The 20,951-nt window shown below is 43.7% G+C and overlaps 2 protein-coding genes across 3 annotated transcripts in view; one reads left to right on the top strand and one right to left on the bottom strand.

Moving 5' to 3' along the window:
- The window catches only part of LOC105458243 (calmodulin-binding transcription activator 2), a 48,402-nt gene extending 43,642 nt beyond the window's left edge, over positions 1-4,760 (top strand). For both annotated transcript variants that reach the window (XM_011703410.1, XM_011703411.1), the window contains exon 15: positions 538-4,760. In XM_011703410.1, coding sequence (XP_011701712.1) covers positions 538-676 — 139 coding nt within the window. In that variant the 3' untranslated portion in view covers positions 677-4,760. The remainder of the gene's footprint in view (positions 1-537) is intronic.
- Positions 4,761-7,237: 2,477 nt separating this feature from the next.
- Positions 7,238-20,951, bottom strand: part of LOC105458242 (RING finger protein nhl-1) — a 63,156-nt gene continuing 49,442 nt past the window's right edge. The window contains exons 11-16 of the mRNA XM_011703409.1: positions 20,375-20,530; positions 12,256-12,774; positions 11,629-11,790; positions 10,485-10,641; positions 9,713-9,994; positions 7,238-9,280 (exon numbers count right to left, since the gene is read on the bottom strand). Of these exons, the coding sequence (XP_011701711.1) occupies positions 8,849-9,280; positions 9,713-9,994; positions 10,485-10,641; positions 11,629-11,790; positions 12,256-12,774; positions 20,375-20,530 (1,708 nt within the window). The 3' untranslated portion in view covers positions 7,238-8,848. The remainder of the gene's footprint in view (positions 9,281-9,712; positions 9,995-10,484; positions 10,642-11,628; positions 11,791-12,255; positions 12,775-20,374; positions 20,531-20,951) is intronic.

Raw genomic sequence — 20,951 nt, 5'->3', positions numbered from 1 at the left:
GCTAATCATTTTGCCAATAACTCGTAGACGGATACATTAAATGTATTGCATGTTTAAATATATAGAACAACTGAAAAACGAGAGATTTGTATTTTGTTGCATCTGTCGTATATATTTTAATTTTAGATAATTTATATATATTTCCGTAAGGTATCAGAATTAATATTTATATATTCACTTTTAATAATAAATATTCTTATATTCATAGAGCGAAAAAAATTTTTAATTTAGACATCTATTAATTTAGAAATAATTTTAATGCACGTATTATGTACACTTATTATTTTCATTTAGAAAAAAAATAGACACATTTGTCAAATAATATTCGAAAAATGTGATTTTTAATGAATTAATATTGTTCGGTTAATGCGTTACGTCAACGAGTTACCGCAAAGTGTTACGAGGAGCGCTTATAGATATGCGTTTGTTTGCCTTCCGGTATATACTGCCTGATCATACGGTGTCACGTGTGCATTCACGCGTGCACGGGCGATGCGTGTTTTTATATAAAGCGTACACGTTTCTGCTCTGAATCAGACTGCAGAACGCCAAGGCCGTCGCAAACGGGAGCGGGAGGCCGCCAGCGGTCATTTCACGGGCGGCTGCTGTCCCCCAAAGCTCGCTCTCATCTAGCCCAGGGGCCAGCCTAGTAGCCGCCAGCCCGGGGGTCACCTAGTCGACTGTCAGTCCAACGACACGCGGTGCAGCGGTAACGACAGCTCGGCAGCGAAATAACACGGCCGGTGAGACGAGAGTCGTTTGGTGAACGGGAGCCCCGGATCGGCCGTCGCGACGCCCTGAGGGAGTATGCGAGTCGCCGTTAACGGCGACTATGACTACTACGAGAGGGTACCGGACGTACGACACGGATGATATACGGTTTTGTTCTCTGCGTCTCTGATTTTTGCGTACCCGAATGGTTGACCAAAACGTCAAGTCTTTAATACCTATCTCTTTCAAATCTATCTTTCGCCTCTCGCTATTGAGTTAACACCGCGTCTCATTCTCGTTCGCTAGTTTATTTTGCTTGTATTTTACTGCTATTATCGCACTCCCTGCAACCTCCTCGAACGAGTACTTGGAGTAGCAGCAAACGGGCGAACCTATCGTAAGTGGGTTTGCTGCTGAAAAAAAAAAAATCTATACGAGATCGATCTGACTGAGGAAAAGCTTGTAGAATACAGTTTCCTCCTTTCGCTTAACATGTAAGATATATACATATGTATCTAGCGTACCGTGTCTCCTCAGGAGTACGAGAACCGCTTGGTCCGACACATACGTTGATACTTTACTACTACATCGCGACAACATCGAAGTTGACGAGCCGTTCCCGTGATACTTTTTATTAAATCCTTGTGTGCACCGAGCTGGAATCGCACAAAATCGTTGTCGCTTATGTAGATTCAAGTAGTTCGAATCTGCCGCTGGCAGATTCTACGGAACTTTTGCAGGTCCTTTTAAAACGAGAAATATTTCTTCGACTCTCGAGGCTCTTTGTAAATAAACATATTTCTCCTTTGATGACACCGGTCGATCGGATTTGAAATCTTTTTGAAGACGAAAACCGCGTAAACTGATTATATGAATTCTGAAAATTGTAGCATGATAAAATGTAGCGATCGTTTTTAATTGCAATTTATATTATTTTCACATTTCACAATTTAATTTAATAAATCTCGGTATCGTAATTTTTAAATTTTTGAAACATTAGAAATAAGATATAAAAATTAGTTAAAGATTTCTTTTTATCTAAAAATGAGAATTCTGTCGACTTGTGTCATTAGTATCGTACTTTTCATATCGACGTAATTTTACTATTTTTACAACAAAAAAGTATTTGTGTAGAGATTATTGTTTATTTTTTTGACATGATTACATGCACCATATAATCTTATTTGCGTAGCAAACAACTAATATTTTCCACTCTTGTTTACGATACGTTCTCATCGATTTTTGCTCCTACATTTACAATTCTAATCGATTTAGACGAAACTGCGGCTAGGACCGTATCGAGGAGGGATAGCGTCTGCGAAGAAAAAAATAGAAGATAATCTCGATCGAAAGAGATTTATTTTAAGTTCATGCGAGAATCTTTGTATTTGAACTTTTTCGTATAATTGTTTCTTTTTTATTCATGGATTTTGGGTTTAACTGACGCTAATAGACACTAATTAAATTAATGAATGATTGAACAATCAGAACACGCAGGAGCGGTGTGAAATTGATTTTAAAAGTAGTAACGAGTTACATTTTAACGATTTTAATAAGATAAGTCTTGCAAACAGGCAAAGGTGAAATTCTGAGTTGAGACTCAGAATATTAATGCTTTACGAAACTAGATTTTTTTTTTATTTCAATCGGTTTTATTATCTATATTTTTACAAGAAGCGTAGTTAAATTTAATCGATACGCGAAGCTGGGCGCACCACATTCCTATCATTTAGCGCAAATCTGATAGCGCAGCATCCAGAATCCACTGTACATAATTAGATGAGAACCTATTGTCGTTCATCATGTGGCAGAAACGGTCTCTTTCGTGTACGGTTTGCTTAAGAGACGCAAAGTGAACGAAGAGGGCTGTACTTTGATTTTAGAAAACTTTAGAGGGAGTGAATGAGAGAAAAGAGTGGGAAACGGAGCGAGGAGAGAGCACAAAGGGGAAGGAATTATTACAGGAGACTTAAAAGAAAAAAAGAGAGAAAAAAAAGAAAAAAAAAATGAACGGGCCCTTCGTCCAAAGGGTGCAATTTCATCCACGGGCTGTGCTAGTCACAGTATAATCAACTTCGTAGAGTTACTTTTTAGAACGTAAGCTAGTCGATTACACATTGTTACAAAAAACTACCTACCGTTTCTCTCTCCGATAGGGGATTTTTTTAAAGGTTCTCTAGCGTAAAGATATAATTAGCGGTAAAATTAAGGGCGTAGTTGAATGCGGACGCGCACGCGGTCGCGCGCGATTGCACGGCGCGCGAAGGGCGTGAATTGTCCCGGCGTTCAAAGCTTTGATCGGGTGGACAAACGTCTATTGTGATAAATTAAATGGTGATCCAAGAAAGTATTTCCGCGCAACGGGACAAGGGGAGACGGAGATAAAGAATCCACGTGTCTCCGACGTATGTACGTCCCTGTGTGCGTGTTACCGCACGCGGGAGCTCTCGCTGAGGTGTGAAAAAGAGAAATGGCGACAGAGAAAAAGAGAGTGAGAGAGAGAGAGAGAGAGAGAGGAGATAGACAGACAGACGAATGAAGAGATCTGAGAGATAAAATTGCGAGCCGATATTACGCCGTGCGGGATCTGTCGGGGGAGTAATGTGTGTCGATACCGCGCGTCGTAAGATGTAAGGAAAAAGGGTGCTGCGGATTTTCGAATTACCGAATTTCCTTGAGACAGTAAGTCAATCCATATCGACCCTCTCCCCTCGGGGTGTGTTTCGCAGACTCACAGCGGGTTGTGAGATCTAATGGAACGCGACGTAATTGCGGAGCGCGAGATGGGGTATTACCACAATATATATTGTACACATGAGTCAATTCCAACGAGCATTTTCATGCCATTAAGCTTAAAGGGTTATTAGTTATTAAAAAGGGAGATGTGACGTGCGAGGGAAGCGAGATAAGGACGGGAGGAGGGAAGGAAGGAAGGAAGGAAAGGAGGGAAGATAACAAATTCTTACACTCTTTTAATCATTGTTAATTAATTAAAATAATCACGATCCTATCGAAATACTTAAAAAAAAATGAGTAAAATAATAATAATTATTATATACACAAGAAAAACTATTATTATATATATTCATATTTTTGCTTATTACATATTTAAGAATCTAAATAAACGAGGGCTAGCGATTATAAACGTAGCGGGCACGAGAAGCGTTAACGATAACGACGATGATAAGGATGATGAATAAAGTCTCAAGTTAGGGATAATTCTAGTTAGTCGGGCTTGTCGTTATGCGTGGCAATCAGGATTCCGAATTTAAGAGATAACGAAGAAAGACGGCACGCGCGCGCGCGCGGTCTCGGCGGAGGGACGAAGTCCTCGGCGCAATCTCACGCAACCGAGGACGGGGTGCACACTTGTACCGCTTTTCACCGGGGTGTCTGCGCAAGACAAGTCGAATACAATATTTTTTACCCGCGGAACGGCGGACAGGGAATGGCCGACACCGCGCGAGATTTCCGAAGTTTCGCCGTTGCTCCACACATTCATTGCATAATTAACCACGTTATACACCGAGGGCAAGCTGGGCGAAGGGTATACTAGTTAGACCGAGGGCTGAGAGACGGGACGGTGAATGGGGACGAGTTGAAGGGGAGGTGACCGCTGAGAAAAAGAGTAATTTTAATTAAAAAGACATCGCTAGGATAGGCGCTTCGAATGAATACATAAACTTTAAAAGTCATTTATAATACAAATTATTCTCAAAATATAAAGAAGTTTAATAAGTAAAGGAGAAAAAAAAATTTTTAAATTCTACGTAAGGAAGCCAAGAGTCAAAGACGACTAGATGATAGGAGCCGCATGGCCTAACTGCTGCCACTTTAATTAATTAAATAAATAATTATAACTTTATTACTCAATTAATCTCGATACAACAGATGGGAAATAATGGAAAAAAAAAGAAAGAAATCTATAACACACTCTATCTCATGCCACTTTTCAAACTACTCTCTAGATGCAGAGACGAATCAGTAGGTATATTTAATAGCGGACTACTAAAAACAAGATTAAAACTAACAGGAATTAATTCTTCTCCTAAAAAAAAAAAATCAGAAACGACCGAGATTCGAGCTATAGATTCGAGATATATATTTCCAATTGTCCATTTCTCCAGAATCGCACGAGATACACGCGCGTTTATGCGAGGCTTGCCCGTTGCGGTTTCCGCTGCTGTCGCGAGTCCGCCGGGATCTCGTCGCGGCCCTACCGCGAAAATCGTGTTTCGAGACTCGCGTATGATCCCCCTCCGGAATCACGGGGGAGTACGAAAGGGCGAGTTCCGGACGTCGCGAACCGGAAGTTACACTTCGGCGTGTCGGGAAGCGCACGGGATATCGCGGTTTCGAGGCTCGCGAGCGCGCGATCGCCGAAGCGGACGCGGTTCCGACACCGGCTCGGACATCACCGATATATATATATATATATACATATATATATCTTTCTCTCACGGAAACTCTTGCGTATATTTTTTACAAAATGAAAAAAAAAAAAGAAAAAGAAAAGCCGAAAAATTCGACACGATTATCCGGCGTTTGTCACACAACGGCGACGCGTAGCAGCAGAGCACGGCGCGGCGGGGCACGGGCTCGCGATCGCGCGAACACGCGGCGCGGCCGCCCGACTGCGCGCGTTGCACGCGTCACGATGTCGAAAGGGTCGAAACGATCGGGGGGTCGGTGTCTATCATATGTTCGTACAGACACCGGGGATACCAGGTACACACGAGAAAACACACAGTATTATATTACGAAACACAGAATTTACACGAAATAAACCACAGAGACACGAAGTATTACAGAGACCCAAAGATACGTTGGTTCCTTCGTCGCGACGGTCACTTTGTACCTGCTTGCTGCCTGCCTGATCCTACACACGACACAACTCTCCAGTCTCGCGTGGCGGCGTTCACATGTTACCATATATACAAACATATACAAAAAAAGAAAATGAAAAAAAAACACATACAGAGGACACACATACACGCACCCACAGCCTTTTTACTCCGCTCGACGATTGATAACGTCCAAGCATGTCGCGTGTACTTTCGTTGTGATAATCTGACGCGTTGCGAAAAAATCATTTCTCCGCGTACGTCGAGAACCGAGCTGATTTGCCATTTGTTGTTCAGTCCCGTCGTCGAATTTTTTCGCGATAGGGAGAAAGAAAGAGAGGGAGAGAAAGAGAGTGTGTGAGAGAAAGAGAGACTGAGAGAGTGAGAGTATGAGCGCGATTTTCCCGGAATGTTGATGATGGTTTCGACGGCTGTTTCGACATCAATCCGCTCCTGGCGTTTCCGCGTTTCGAAATTCGGGCGATCGTGCAGAGCTTCGATCCTCTCACGCGTTGCTGCGTAATCGCCTGACAAGGGATCGAGTACACCCCGAGATCGAGTACTCGAAATCAGTAAGTTTCGGAACGGGGACGACGCGTAGATGTGGCACATACGTGCTAGACAATTTTACTAGCGGAAACGAATAACGGTAAAGGCTCCATCTCTTGTAATATTTTTATTATCGCAAGCGTAATATTATATATATAAATATATATATATATATAATTAAATTATATTATTAAATAAAGGGATTATGCCACTGTTTATTATTTATTGACTAACGTTCGACTAATATTGTAAATAATAACGAAAATATTTTATCTATATTTCCGATCTCCGGGGGGGCGCCGGGCGGGGGTGGCGTATTATCTCTTGTCCGCCTTCGCGGCGATCGCTAACGGTCGTCGTTTCGCCCGCCCCTCTATTGTTACACCACATTTCATCACATTGCATTTAATAAATTATATATTTATTGACTCACACTTACTTTTCATTTGCCCTACTCACCTTCTCACTCTTGTCCACCTGACTTCCTGATTTATTTACTTTTCTTGTAAACTCTTCTTCAAAACGTTTAGATGACACTGTCAAAACTTCGATAATTATCGCCAATGTTCAGGTAATTTTAAGTTTCAGAAGATTTACAAACAAGAAAGGACGGTCTTGGCATAATAGATTATTAAATTACGGGGATAATTATATATTTTGTTAAAAAATTCTCGGAAAGTAGAAGAACAGTCAAAGTGCTAGATTACGCTGAGTGAGCAATTGCCTTAGTTAATTAATCCATAATAAAATAATTCGAGAGCTGATTTTATATGAATGCCCGGATATTGTAGCTGCGTGGACCGGGACATGGCGAGTAATGCAATTACGGCAAGTTAAGGAATATCCGGACAAATAATGATCTTAGGATACGTCGGAGAGAAGTTGCTTGTAGAGCTTCTATTGAACGCTACGACAAACTTTCAGTTCCATCTCTCTCCGAGTGGAGTGCCGAACCGAGACTTCGCGAGACCGCTAAATTTAACGATCGTATTCATAGTGCAAAAGTAATAATCCTTTCTCGCTTTATCTAATGTCCGAAGTTGTTTCACGGAGAGAACGCAACGGAATAGTACACATAGATACACATATCTCGAAGACCAAGAGGCGAGTGGTTCAGAAAAAAACTTACCGTCTTCCTTTTCCGCAACAGTTTATTTAAAGCATACAAACGGTACAAACTTTATTTGCTGTCACTTTGCATATAAATTAAATTAAGTCGCTCGGATATCTTGCGTGTACGAGAAGGAGAGAGAGAGACAGGCGGGAGAGATAGCGGGAGTGTAAGATAGACAGGGACGAAAAGGCAAACACACGAACCGTGTGTGTATTTTTCGAAGCTGCCGTACGGAGAATCGACCGGGGGCGTCCAAGATTTTCCCCGAGAATTCGGACCGCTCGCCGCCGAGCGAGCGGCGCGATTCTATTCACGCGCTCGTCGATACGATTGCTGTTCTATTTTTTTTATATTCTTTTCAGGCTTTTCTCTCTGCCATTCCGTCCGTTCCGATATTTCTTTCATCCTATATCGTGTCGTGCACCGAGTATATGAATTCCAATATTCGTCAAAGTGACACGAGGAACGATCGCGGTAAACCGCGGAAAAGCAATGGCAGATCTACGTGTTTCGCAACTAGAAACGCGGGAGCGTTGAGACTGGCTTCGTTCGGAAAATTTTGATATTAAAGAAATTAGCTCGAAACAGAAAACGCGTATCATTTTTTATTTCGCGAATTCTACGCTGCTAGCGGCTCGAATGGTCGCAAAACAAGAAAAATAGAAAGAGAATAAATAATCAAAATTTGCGCGCTTTAAATGATTCACTTGATAATAGATTCATCTCTGCGTAAAAATAATATTAGTTATGACAAATTTTTTTGTTAATATGAATTTAGTTTCAGCGAGAACCAAAAAATTAAATTCAGAATTTTACGCACATCAAAGTTATTAATTATTTACAGTGCAATCCGAGGCAAATAACTGTTTTCGTTTTTATGACGATGGATTTTCTTTTATTCATGGAGAGGAGCGAAAGTTATCATTTTTTGCAAAGACTATTTTCGTGCTCCGTCATTTCGTTAGGCAGAAACTACAAATGTGATGAATTTATTACGTTCAGATAACGAAAGTCGCTTTCTGGGCAACAAAGAGTGAAATAAATTATAACAAATTTTATAAAAAGGTTTTCCAATTACGAGTAGTAAATAGAAAAAATGTCTACGTTAATATTTATGATAAACGAATAAAACTGGCTGTAATGATATTTCACATTCAATTTAGAAACAAACCTAGAGACAAGACATGTTTACAGAATGTTGTTATTAAAAATCACTAAATTAAAAAATCCGATATTGAAGTATATTTTTCAAACCGTTATATATCAATATAAAATTAAAATAATTTACCCTCCATAAGTTATTTTTCATATCTTATTTCCTTTTCCTATTTCTTTCTACTTCTTTTTTCAATTTCGAGCTTTGCTATTCGTTAGAGATTTCAGATAAAAAGTCGGTGCGAAAAAGCTATTCGAAATTATTGAAACTCGACTCCGCAGATATTTATTCCGACTCGTAGATGTCGATACACTCTTCTATCCAAATATGCGGCGTTGTCCATTTTCTGAATATTCGCTCATCATTAACAATATTAATAAACGCGAATATATCGATCAACAACGTAGGTACTCGTTTGATAAAAAAGCTCTTTTGGCATTAAATGAAACCAAATAATCAACGTACTTGACGAACTCAGAATACTTGGACTCGGTGATTCTCGCGGTCGCATACGACGATGTTCCCGGTGGAGGTGACGGCGACGCCCTCGAGGCTTTTGAATTCGCCGTCGCCGATGCCCCAGCAGCCGAAGGCCTTGAGGAAGGTGCCGTCGGGGCTGAAGATCTGTATGCGGTTATTGCCGGAGTCGGCGACGATGATGTAGCCCTGATCGTCCACGGCGACGCCTCGCGGGAACTTGAACTGACCCTCGTCCGAGCCCTCCGAGCCGAAGGACGACAATACGCGGCCGTTCACGTCGAATATCTGGATACGGTGATTGTTGCCGTCGCTGACAATCACCCGATTGGTGTTGCTCACCGCGATGTAGTGCGGGTGTTCTAACTGACCGCGTCCGCTACCGCACGAGCCGAACTTACCCACGAACGTGCCGTCTGATTGAAATACCTGCGAACAATCGGATATTCCGAAGTGGTCAGATAATGGTATTAAAGCTGGCTTAAGAGAGAGTGTAGTGCTTTTACCAAATGCATTTAACGAGACAGAACATCGAAATTTGCTAAGCCTATCTCTCCTCGCTGTCTGCGATTTCATCTTATCTGACCTAGACAACATATTACATAAAGTCCGAAATTGGGGCATAAAACGTCTTAAAGACATTTTCGCGAGAAACTTTGAAAGACCTTTAAAAGACGTCTTAGAGATAGTCTTATGTCCTGATTTTGGACTTTATGTTGTCTGGGGATATATTTTATGTAACTATCGAGAAAATATTCGAGCGAGTAAAATAAAATTTTACGTCAATCAACGTTCTATAAAATAATCATCTGATTTGTTTGTCGAGTTGTTTGATTAGCTTTGCGGGATTAGGGCACGCACCTGCACGCGATGATTCTCCTTGTCGCATACGTAGATGAATCCGAGGGCGTCGGTGGTGATGCCCCATGGATAATTGAATCGGCCGTCGGCAGTGCCCTGGGAGCCGAAGGCCCGCAGAAAGCGGCCGGACGGATCGAGCACCTGGATCCTGTGGTTGTAGCGGTCCGCGATGATGTACTGCCCGATCCGGTTTACGGCCACCCCGGCGAGGCAATCGAACTCGCCCTCGCCGCTGCCGTACGTTCCGAACTCCTTTATTAAGTTCCCATTACCGTCGAATACCTGCGGAACCAAACGGCGCACGGGTCGTTTACACCGAGGACCGATATTAAAATCGGCTCGCGGCCGACCGCAATAACCAGGGACGAGAAATTTTCTCCCGTACCTTATTTACGGTCGTCGATACTATGTGGGCGCCCGTAAAATTCTGAAGGCTCCGTGCTTTAGCTTTACGCGCCCATATCGGGTTAACTATTATTACTTTAAGCGACGCGGATTGATTTATCGAGGCACACGTGCTGTCAATATTGAATTCGACAGATTACTACGCGCGGGCAAAATAATTCATCTTTCAAAATTACACTTTTTTTAAAACCAATGTAATTTTTTATCAATTTTTTTTAAAATAACTAATAGCTTCATCGTTGGAAGTTTGTTACGTCATTTGACCTGATGTTTTGACCTCAAATAATTTCACTTTTCGCATTTGATGTTGCGTTTAAATGTGAGTCAAGTTGGAAAGCCGATTTTGAAATTAGTATGAATAGCTTACTTGAACACGATGATTGGAGCTGTCGGCCACGACGATAGAGTTGTCCGGACCGACTGCGAGGCCTCTAGGAAAGGTAAAGCATCCGGCTTCGCTCCCCCGCATCCCGAACTTAAACAGCTGCCGTCGCTTCAGCAAGTAATGACTCCTCCGACCATTGCTGGAAACAATTAACGGAGCGGTCAGTAAAGCTCATTACGCGGAGATCTCCCAATCTTCCAGACGATTATGGATCTCTCCGAGGGATTGTCCGCCCGACCGCGTGGTTAATCATGCGGTTACGCGCGAACGTGATGAACGCAATTATTCTTCATCTGATACAACTCCCGAAACCCTATTGTGTTAAGAAAAGTTTGCGGAGCGAGCGCAGTCGGAGAGAGAAAGAGAGAGCGGCGGAGGAAGAGAAAGAAGCAAACTCGGATATAGTAGAGCTCTGTATCTTCATTGTGCGCCGCTGTTCTTAGAGGAATGTTTTTCGTAAATCCACTTTTCAAGAGAGACGCGATGTTTCACTCCGGCGGAAACAGCGGTAGATCTTCGAGAATTATGGCTGCGCGAGAAGTCCCGGAGAGAGAAAGAAAGAAAGAGAAAGAGAGAGAGAGAGAGAGAGAGAGAGAGAGAGAGAGCTGCAACGCAGCGGATAACGAGGATAAAGTGTTTTGATTGCAATGGCTGGGGCTCCACACGCCGCATCCGACGGATCTCGCCCAGGTTCAAGCACGCGCACGCTCGCCCGTGGCATATTTAGAAAGTCTCATGCGTTCTTTCTAACAGGTAGTGCATCCCATCCTTTCTATAAACTTCGGGAAACTTGCTTCTTCCCTCTCTTTCCAGGGCCCAGACTTCGCCGAATAAGGAAAATCGGGTGGAACTTCGCGGCTCGTATTCAGACATTTCCTAAATTGGATATCTCACGTGCGGCACACTTTCATTCGTAAACTTTCAAGAAAAGATTTGTAATGCTGTAAAGAAAAAAAATTGAGACGCCAGAATTCTCGGGTATTGTCTTGTCTATCAATTTTTTTTATTTTTTTTTCCGCGTTGTCGTTTATGCAACTACTATTTTATATAAGCAGCTGCTTGAGATGCGTCTTTATGTCACCCCCCTCTATATGCAGTTATGTAACGTAATAAAATTAAGACTCACCTAGTGGAGGAACCTGCTGCCGCGAGTGTAACGGGAGCTGCTGTAGGGGACGTGGGGGAGCCTGACGGGTTTTTTTGGTCGTCGTCAGAAGATTCGAAGGATGCTTGCCCGCCGTGCCTGAGAGGCAAGCCCAACGACAACCTTCGCGAAGCCGCGCTGGTGCTGTAATTATTTCGGCATTATGAAATTATAATTGGATATAATTAATTACGAATATATAATCGGATCGCTATTTCGTTTCTTTCATAAACAGCGTTAAGCCAGTCACGATGCGTTAAGCTAGCGCATTGATGTGATCTCTGTATAATAAATATGATGTGCCTATATTGATTCGATGAAGTGCAGCGTGCGTAATATTCTGAACCATTGTGCATACAATGCGATTAAGGCTTTATTGATACTATACGTGATTGTATGTTGCACTATTTGCAATATGACTCGTAATTTATATTCATTATGTGGAAAATAGACAATTAATTACAGTCGTACGTGTGGAGGCTTCGTCATTCAAATATTTACGATAAACATCATGAAGCTCTGACAAATTTCGAAGTTCGGGATCGCTCTCTCGGTTTTTCCCCACGCTGCGCTCCGCGCGTTTATTCATTAAAAATTCCCGTCACCCACCTGGACGAAGGTATCGTGGAGGACGAGGAGGGCGGTTCCTTGTCCTTGGTGGTGCGGTTGCCGTATTTGTTCTTGAGGTATCTGGCCCAGGAGCTTAAGGCCGCGCCGTCCTTCTCCGCGCCCGGTCGATCACGCTCCGGGCTCGGCTCCCTCGACTTCAGGGCGTGGGTGCTGCGACTCCGCGCCAGCTCGGATCCGGCGCCGTACTTCGCCGCCAGGTAGGCGTTCGGCGACTGGGTCGTCGGCGATGGTGGTTCCTCGTCCAGGTCGATGTCGTCGCCGCCGAAGTTGTGCGAGCTCCTGGAACGGGCCAGGCGTTGTCGGCGCTCCTTCAGAGCCGCGTAGCGCGATCTCGTCGACAAGGGCGAGTCGAGCTCCGCATCCACGTCCCGATCGCGCTCCCGCTCACGCTCACGCTCCCGCTCGCGGTCGCGATCCCGCTCGCGCTCGCGCTCGCGTTCACGTTCCCGTTCACGAGACGCCATCATCGCCGCCTGGCTCCTGCTCTTGTTCAAGAATCTGAAACATCAGGTACAGCGCGCTCAGTTCATCTGCATCTAAGAGTTTATTCTCTTTATGTTAATATCGCGAGAGATGGAATTACCTTACTCTTGCAAAAATATCTTTCAATATAAATATAGAAATAATTTTAAGATTTTTCAGTTTTTGAGAAAATAATCTACATTTATTTATCACAATCAGCTTTCACAACAAAAATTTTTTTTTTTAAATTATTAATTTAATTTTTTTCAGATTTTAACTTAAAGGTTGTTGTTTAAAATTCTGTAAAGGACTCTTTGTGGCGCATAGTATATTATTTATACAAGAGCAAACTTCCATTTGACACGTATACATTTAATACAACAATGACATTTACAACAAGTAATTGTTGTAAAATACAACGGGATAAGCAGTGATAAAAGAGCATTATAAATATATAATCTCGTTTTATCTTCTTGCACCATGTATTTGCTAGATAATACGTACTATCTACAGAGAAACAGAGAAGCATAATGGACTCGTTGTTAATTGTAAAAACGTTAAAACAACAATTAAATTTTCCATTATATTTCCTAAAGTACTATTTGTTAATGCGTCTTTTGCGCGGATATTCGAATTACCCGAGCATTTCTCGAATTTTCGAAATATCAACCGGCAAGTACAAGCAATACAGCCGTTCCAGTTTCTTCATATTTTCTGATGATCAACTTTCCCGAGAGGATTTTCGTACTACTCTCAAGTGCCCGACTTTTCTCGCTCGGTCTGTGGACCGCGATCGTTCAAGCTGAATTCGAGTAGATCTCAGGTAATCGCACACCCCAAACATTGGAGGGGTACGCGAGAGTGTCCCGACCCCGACACGCACGCGGGAAAGACGATACCCATCGTGAGAGCGAATGGTATCTCTGCGATCGTATTTTCGAGTGAGACCTCGCATCGGGCTATTTCGGGTGCATACGTGCCGCGTAGCGCAAGCCGCGGTGTGCAAACGTGTAAGGACGCAATATCGTATAACGAAAACGCTTATCGGGCGAAACACGGGTGAACAATACGACTGTATTGCGATCTAATTTAAAAATTCAATGTAAAAATGGCCGAGAGAAATGCCTCGCTTGCGGGGGGGGCAATTATCGCGGTAACTGCATTTATTAACGGTAATTTTATCATACGTTTATGAAGACAAAGGGGGTACATATATGTATTCACTGAAAAGAAAAATACTCGGCGCTGGCCAGAAATAATTCCTCGAAAATTATGTGGTCATTATTATAATTTTGCGAAATTAGTATTAGTACCGTACTGATTAAACCGCAGTACGCCGTGTATAAATAACAAATGACGTATTTACCAATTACGCAGGCGTACTACATTAAACTTATTTTGCGCGCCGTGCCCGCGGGAAACGCTATTTATGCGAAACTGAGGCGTGCGCGTTGCACGCGAATATTAAAAGACACAATAATACGGGCGTGTCGTAAATTGCATACGCTAATGAATACGGGAGGGAGGGAGGGAGGGAGAGGCAGGGGGTAACGGAGTAACGAAGTTAAGGAGCTAACTGCTTTCCATGTACATGTTGGTAGACTTTGTACCGGTACCACTATCTCGTTTATGGGATTAAGCTTATAGAGAACGAGATTTGCATTTGATTGTCTGCGCGAATCTATCCATTGTCCACGATATGTACGAAATTCTTGCGGTCTCGAGTCGCGCTGTACAGAAAGTTTACGTGCGGGCGCGTGAGATTTTAACGTCATGCCAGTTGACTTTGATAGGTTTTACATAGCGCATACAAACGACAAATAATGAGGGCACACAGGTAATGCCTTGCGTAATACCAGCTGCAGCCTTCCCCTCTTATCTCTCGTACAGCATTATTACACAGATATGGAAAATTATTATTATTACATAAAATCATTCCGAGTGTATTAATTCAACGAGATAACAATGAGATAAGCTTGGGAGATCAGCGTAATTAATTTCTATGCTAATTGCGTCTGAAGTGTGGTCTGTACACTTGCCGGAAGCGTTTATCGTCAGTGAGCGATTTACAGCAGAGAAGATGCCGTTACACTTGTCGGATCGTGATATTTGAGCGGGTGCTTGACGCTTTCGGCTCTTTATGATTTGAAAAAAAAGATCTAATGCTTACGAAGCGGCCACTGATTTGATTCGATTCCAGCTCCATGGGGGAGTGCAGCCATCGGGGACCACCGATGCGCCGCACTTTTTATCATAGATTCGTGAGACATCCTGTATACATGACTGCGGTGAGTATATGCAGATAAGTGTTTTTAACTATGATTCAGTTAATCGGCGTACGTCATGCACGTTATTCTCGTAAGCGTTATCGTCGGGAAATGTTAGAGCTGCTATGTTACAAGATATAATCGGAAAATTTGGAAGGAGCTAAAGATATTAAAGTATTTAAGATTAACAATTTTAAGCAATGCTCCGGCTCTGCTCCAGATTTTATCTCGTTAAAATTCTCCATTTGGTCGAAAAATATTCCGACATTTAATATACAACATTTTAATCGTATACAGACAATAACAGCTCATGTAAATGATTACTGCTGATTAACCACAAATAACTGGGGGGGGGGAGGAAATGTAAATCTCATTGTATTAAACTGTAATTAACATCCCGGGAATACGAAGTTAGTGTTGCGTAGGGTGAACTGGCGCGATGCGGATGAAATTTTCGGTTTGCGTCAAACAATGTTTGTGTAGGTTTGCTCGAATTTGAGAAAGTTCATGAATGTCCGCAAACTTCGGTATAAACATAGTTTATCGCGCGCCCGGTTTGTATGACTTTGCACTGAACCTTCCCCCCTCAACGAAGTTCGTATTTCGCCCGTATTAGGTCGGGGTCCCAGTGCATCGGTAGCACCGACGTGTCACGAAGTAAGAAGTTCCCAGTTTACGAAACTGGTAGATCAGATTGCGGCGGTGGATCGATGGTTCTACATTTCTCCCAAACGGCTGTGTAGGAGCTGCGAAGTTTCGACAGTGTCGATTCGTTATAACGGCGAGTGAGGGGAGGAGGGGTGTGCAACGTGCTAAGAATACCGCCTAACATTATGCAATAATCCATTTTCGACGGCGCTAGTGTATTTTTTGTGGTAGGGATTACATTGGGGAAGTTCGATCATATTTTTATTGTAGTTTGAGAAAAAAAACGACGCCATCTCCATTTGGAATAAATAATAATAATAATAATAATAATAATAATAAAGTTAATGTCACAAATAAAAATTTTAAATATCGTTGGAACTGTCGCTGTCCTAGGAAATATAGCTAATTTATATCAAATATATATTAATTATAATCTAAATGATATTTTAATTATTATGGAAATTAAAGATTATACAACTGTTTGATATTTTAATTTTAAACAACAAATTATTATCTGTGAGAATAACGTAGTGCGCGACCGAATTGCATATAATGGAGAACCGCAACGAGTTTGTTACACAAGTTGTAATTGTACCGTGAAGTGCAGATTTTCCTATGGAGTTTCTAAGTTCGTTGCGAATTTTCCGAAGAATAATTCCGCTATAATCCAAAGGCAATCCATTTCCCTTGTATGGTACCTACTTGTAATCGATCCAATGTTCTACCACTTGAACATTATGTTCTCGAGATAATGTTTCAGCAGAAATGAGCATGCACGCATGTTGAGTGTGTTGCTAAGAAAATTGATATCACAGATTTAAAATATCGTGCGAATATTGTCAAAATTTGTGTCTGAAACGCTGTTCAATGTAAAGAAGCGTGAAAGATCTGTTTATATACAGATAATCATGTCGCGGATTAGCAAGAATTTCATGAATCATTCAGAATGAATCTCAAAAGTGATTTTTATGCAACGCAACAGTGCCATTCATGTCTGTCTGTTATCTTGTTGCAATATTTTACAAATGCTAGAAAAATGGAATTACATGTACAGCACAATAATTAATTAAATCGTGATACGTTCAAAGAAATAAAAAATTAGAAAGGAGGTCTCTCACGGTAAAATCCAAATTATTACGTCGTGAGATTTAAATATGCCCACGGAAATATTCGCTTTTGAGAAACATTCTGATGATGAAATGAAATTAATCTCGCGCTCGAAACAAACGACGAATCTGGACTGCCGCCTCCATCTGCCGACCATCGACGTCCGATCGATAATGGTGTACGATCCTAGCGCACAATCTGCTAGTGTAATAAATAAATATGCATTCTTCTCGTACTTATCGCATCCCGCTCTCTGGTATTTCAATGATGACACATATGGATAGGGACATAGTCGGGACATAGTGAACGTGATATCGGGGAGCGCGAGAATATGGAAGATTTCGGAACAGAGAGAGAATATAAGATGAGACAAGAGGAAGAGGGGGCAGTCAGCGGGGAAAAAAGAAAAACGGAGAAAACGGGAGTTACGAACAAGATTTGCAGGCGGGTCCCGACAGTTTGTGCTTGGTTATCGCGCGCCGATACTGAGGACGGTTGAGAGGGAAATAAATAATACGAGTTATCACAAAGAAATGCAGTTTATTTACCACACCGACAAACTGTGACGCAAGCCTATTCGCTATAAGGAGAGAGTACAAAAACTTATATGATAGATAACGCGACGCGCGTGCGGGGGCGGCTGACCCGCCGTCCGTCAGGGATCGTCCGCCGCCGACGCCGACGTGCGGCGTCTCTACCTCTTTTTTTCTCGAATGCGTTGGTTTTTAGAAGCTCGACACGCGTAAGCGGCAAGTTCAAAAATGCCTCGCTGCCGAACGCGATAACGCGGGGCGCGCACGTGCGCGTGCGTTTGCACGCGCGGGGCAAAAAAAAAAAGAAAGAAACGCGAAGAAGCTGTCGAGGTGACGCTTTTCGCGAATCGACAAATGTAGGAACAATGGCGCTCGGCCGTCAATTACGACTATCACAATGTACATAGAAAATGCAGGTTTACCGTGTGCATAGCGCGGGCAGATAGCTACGTTTCAAGAACATTCTCCGACGGTACCTTTTTTCCCCGATGACGTCGGCCAGAGGAGACGCAAGATGCGCGAGTTTCGAGCAGCAGTCTTTTCCAATATGCATATATATTCGTTCTACATTCCCGTTACTATGTTTTCCCCAAATTTCCTGCCGTAATTATTAATTGATCGCCACGATTAATTTATCATGATTAGAGATTTATCTCTGATTCCGAGATGCTTAGTTTCGAAAATTAATTAAAATCTGATTAGAATCAATTGGATATTAATCAGAATTCGGGTGTGTGTGTAATGATATACGTTAATACTCGCATAATTTGTTAAATAATTAATTAGTAATAACTTTTGAACTATTTTCTTCTCTTACAGTTAAGTAATAAAAAGAGCCAAACAATTTAAAAAGCTATAACTTTTTCTACAAATTAAATCTTACAGCCTACAAAATTTCTACAAATTATACAACTCGTAAAACAGAGCAAAAGTCTAATTGTAATCTAAGCGTGAAGTTAATATTTCAGTGGAGCAAACAAGAGAGTGAATATATCCTCGGAAAACTGCTGTGTCGTCACTCGCGGCAAGACAGTCCCGTCCCAATTTCTGCGTATAAGCTCGTGCAAAGTCCACGTCTTTCATCTTCAACGCCGAAACCGAGACGACGTGGGAGACAGAGAGAAAATGTGGGAGGAACCGGAGGAGACTCGTATTTGCGTAACGTCAGGGAGAGAGAACTCGGCGGATTAGGGGAACAGATTCGTTAGAACGCTGTAACACAGTACGGACACACAGAAGACGGTGGTTACCATTTGCATCGGTACACTCATACTGTCATCGGACGTTTCCTCGTCGGGCCCTGACTGTTCGGTGCCCTTCGACCGGGTGGTAGCGTTCGCGACTAACGCACTGTTCTCAATGTTAGTTTTTGAGTTTACGAGGTCGGTCGTTTGAGAACGAGTCGTGCTCGCGGTCTCCTGCGCGCTGCTATCCTCTAGCTCTTTATCGATGTCGCTGTAATCATCGTCGTCGTCGTCGTCGTCATCGTTATCGTCATCGTCATCGTCGTCGTCAAGTATCACCCACCCGTTCTCATCGATGTCGCCCGTGCTATCTTCGATCCCGTTGATCCCCATCACTTCGCTCGCGGACCCGATTCTAGCGACGTCTCGCCCGGAGGAGGCTTCGATCGGCGGCGAGGTCGCCCGGTCGGACTCGCTTTCGGACTCGTCGGAGATCAGCCATCCGTTCTTACCCAGACTGCTCTGTCTGTACACGCGACTTCTCGGCGGAGCCTCGGGTCCTTGCGGTTCGCTCGAGGGAGCCATCTCGACGTCGTCAACGACGATGCTCGACCGCATGGAGGAATCCTCGAGGTTGCCAGACATCTCGTCGTGTCTCTCCTCGATGATTCTTGGAATAATTTCTTCGGTATGCGTCCCGGTTGCGTCGTTGATGTCGCCGACAGAGACGGCAGCCTCTTCAGACGGGCGATCGACCGTAGAATCCAACAGGATCGTGGATACCTCCTGTGTTCGCAGATCGGTCGGTAGATCCTGCTCGAGATCCTGCTCCGTGACCACCCAGCCATTGTCGTCGAACATCTCCTCGATGCTCCTCTCGTCGATTACCGAGGCACTTCGGCGCTTCAAATCCCTCTCGTAACGGTCGTCAGGCGTAACGCTACCCTCGCCTCGGGTGTTCGAGCTAATACTCAGCACCGTGGTTTCCTCGTCACTTTCGGAATTCGAGAAATCTTTATTCTCCTCGCTAGCCTCGTTTTTCGCGCTATCTTTATCGATGTCATTCCCATCGTTCTTCTCCTTTTTTTCGTTCTTCACGTTGCAATTTTCATCTCGAGACTCGTCTTCCTCCTCGTCTTCCTCGGAGCCACTTTCGGAATCACCCTCCGATTCGCTATCGGATATCGTTTGTCCACTGACGGAACTCGAACATTCGGAAACGCTGTGCGACTCTTTCGACCTCGAGCGATCTCTGCGCTCGTCAATCATCTCGACGATTTGACGATTCGCGGGATTCAGCACAGGCTCCTCGGCGACAGACGCATCGACGTCCTCTACGACGATTCGGAGAAAATTAGGAGCGTCTTCAAAGTCGCGCTTTTCAGACGTCACTTCTTCTGTGTCGCTTCTTCTCGTATCGGGATCATCTTCAGTCGCGAGAGTAGATTCGTCCCGGCTACGATCGATGATTATCAACGAGATCTCCTCATTCCCGGAACGATCTTGCACTAACGCGTCCTCGTCCCCGGCTGTCACACTCGCAACTCGTCTATCGCCGCGGCTGTCCCCGAGGAGACTTTCGGATTCGCTAATCGCGAGGTGGGAGGAGGTGGATGAGGTGGTCGATTTGTCCAACGTAATAACGTCCGTTTGTGCCGAGCTAGCGTTCGTCGCCTGCGGTTCAAGCGCGTCTCCGTCGGCGTCGGCGTCGTAAGCGGAATCCGCGATCCGCGTAGCCGCGATTACTTTACCGTCGTCGACGCGACCGTCCGGGCACCTCTCGTCGGTACCGTCCGCGCTAAACGCCCTAAAACGATCACGGTCGAGGGGGTTACTGGAATTAGAAGTGGCCTCATCATGAGCAGTCGTTTGACCGTGAGCTACGTGCGCTACGAACCTGCTGGTGTAGCCGCCCGGTGTCGACGTCGTCGTCATCGCGGCGCCGCCGCCGCCACCTCCGCCGCCGCCGCCGCCGCCGCCACCGCTCGGCGTCGTCGTCGTCGTCGTCATCGTCGTCACGGATTGCGCGGGGCTGCCCCTCGGCGACGAATACCTGAGACACGAGTGATCGGTCGGAATTTTCTCTCTTTATTCTGTGGGCTTTCTGGCTACTATACTACTAAGGGATGGTGGTTTGGGATGCCGGCCTGATTGCCGGTCCTCGAGAACGCAACTCGTCGGGCGCACGTCAGCGCCGATAATCTTTCTCTCTTTAAGATTAAGGTCACGTTTATTTCCTAACTGCCACTGGCTGTTAGGCGAGGCTCATCGCGCGTCTTCCATTAGGAATTGAGACGCGAGAGATTGCACGATTAATGAGCTTCGATGATCTTATACTGTATGTATTTATCTTGATCTATACATCTCGAATTGACTTAGCATCTAGTTAACTAATTTGATTTTCAGTTCTGTCAGAAATATTCTGTGCAAACGACGACACGGCGATGTCACTTTATATTCAGTATGTAACAGTC

Source organism: Wasmannia auropunctata, unplaced genomic scaffold (assembly GCF_000956235.1).
Source record: "Wasmannia auropunctata unplaced genomic scaffold, wasmannia.A_1.0 LD334579.1, whole genome shotgun sequence".
Lineage (NCBI taxonomy): Eukaryota > Metazoa > Arthropoda > Insecta > Hymenoptera > Formicidae > Wasmannia > Wasmannia auropunctata.
The sequence above is the reverse complement of the archived record's forward strand: the minus strand, read 5'-3'. Positions and strand labels throughout refer to the sequence as shown.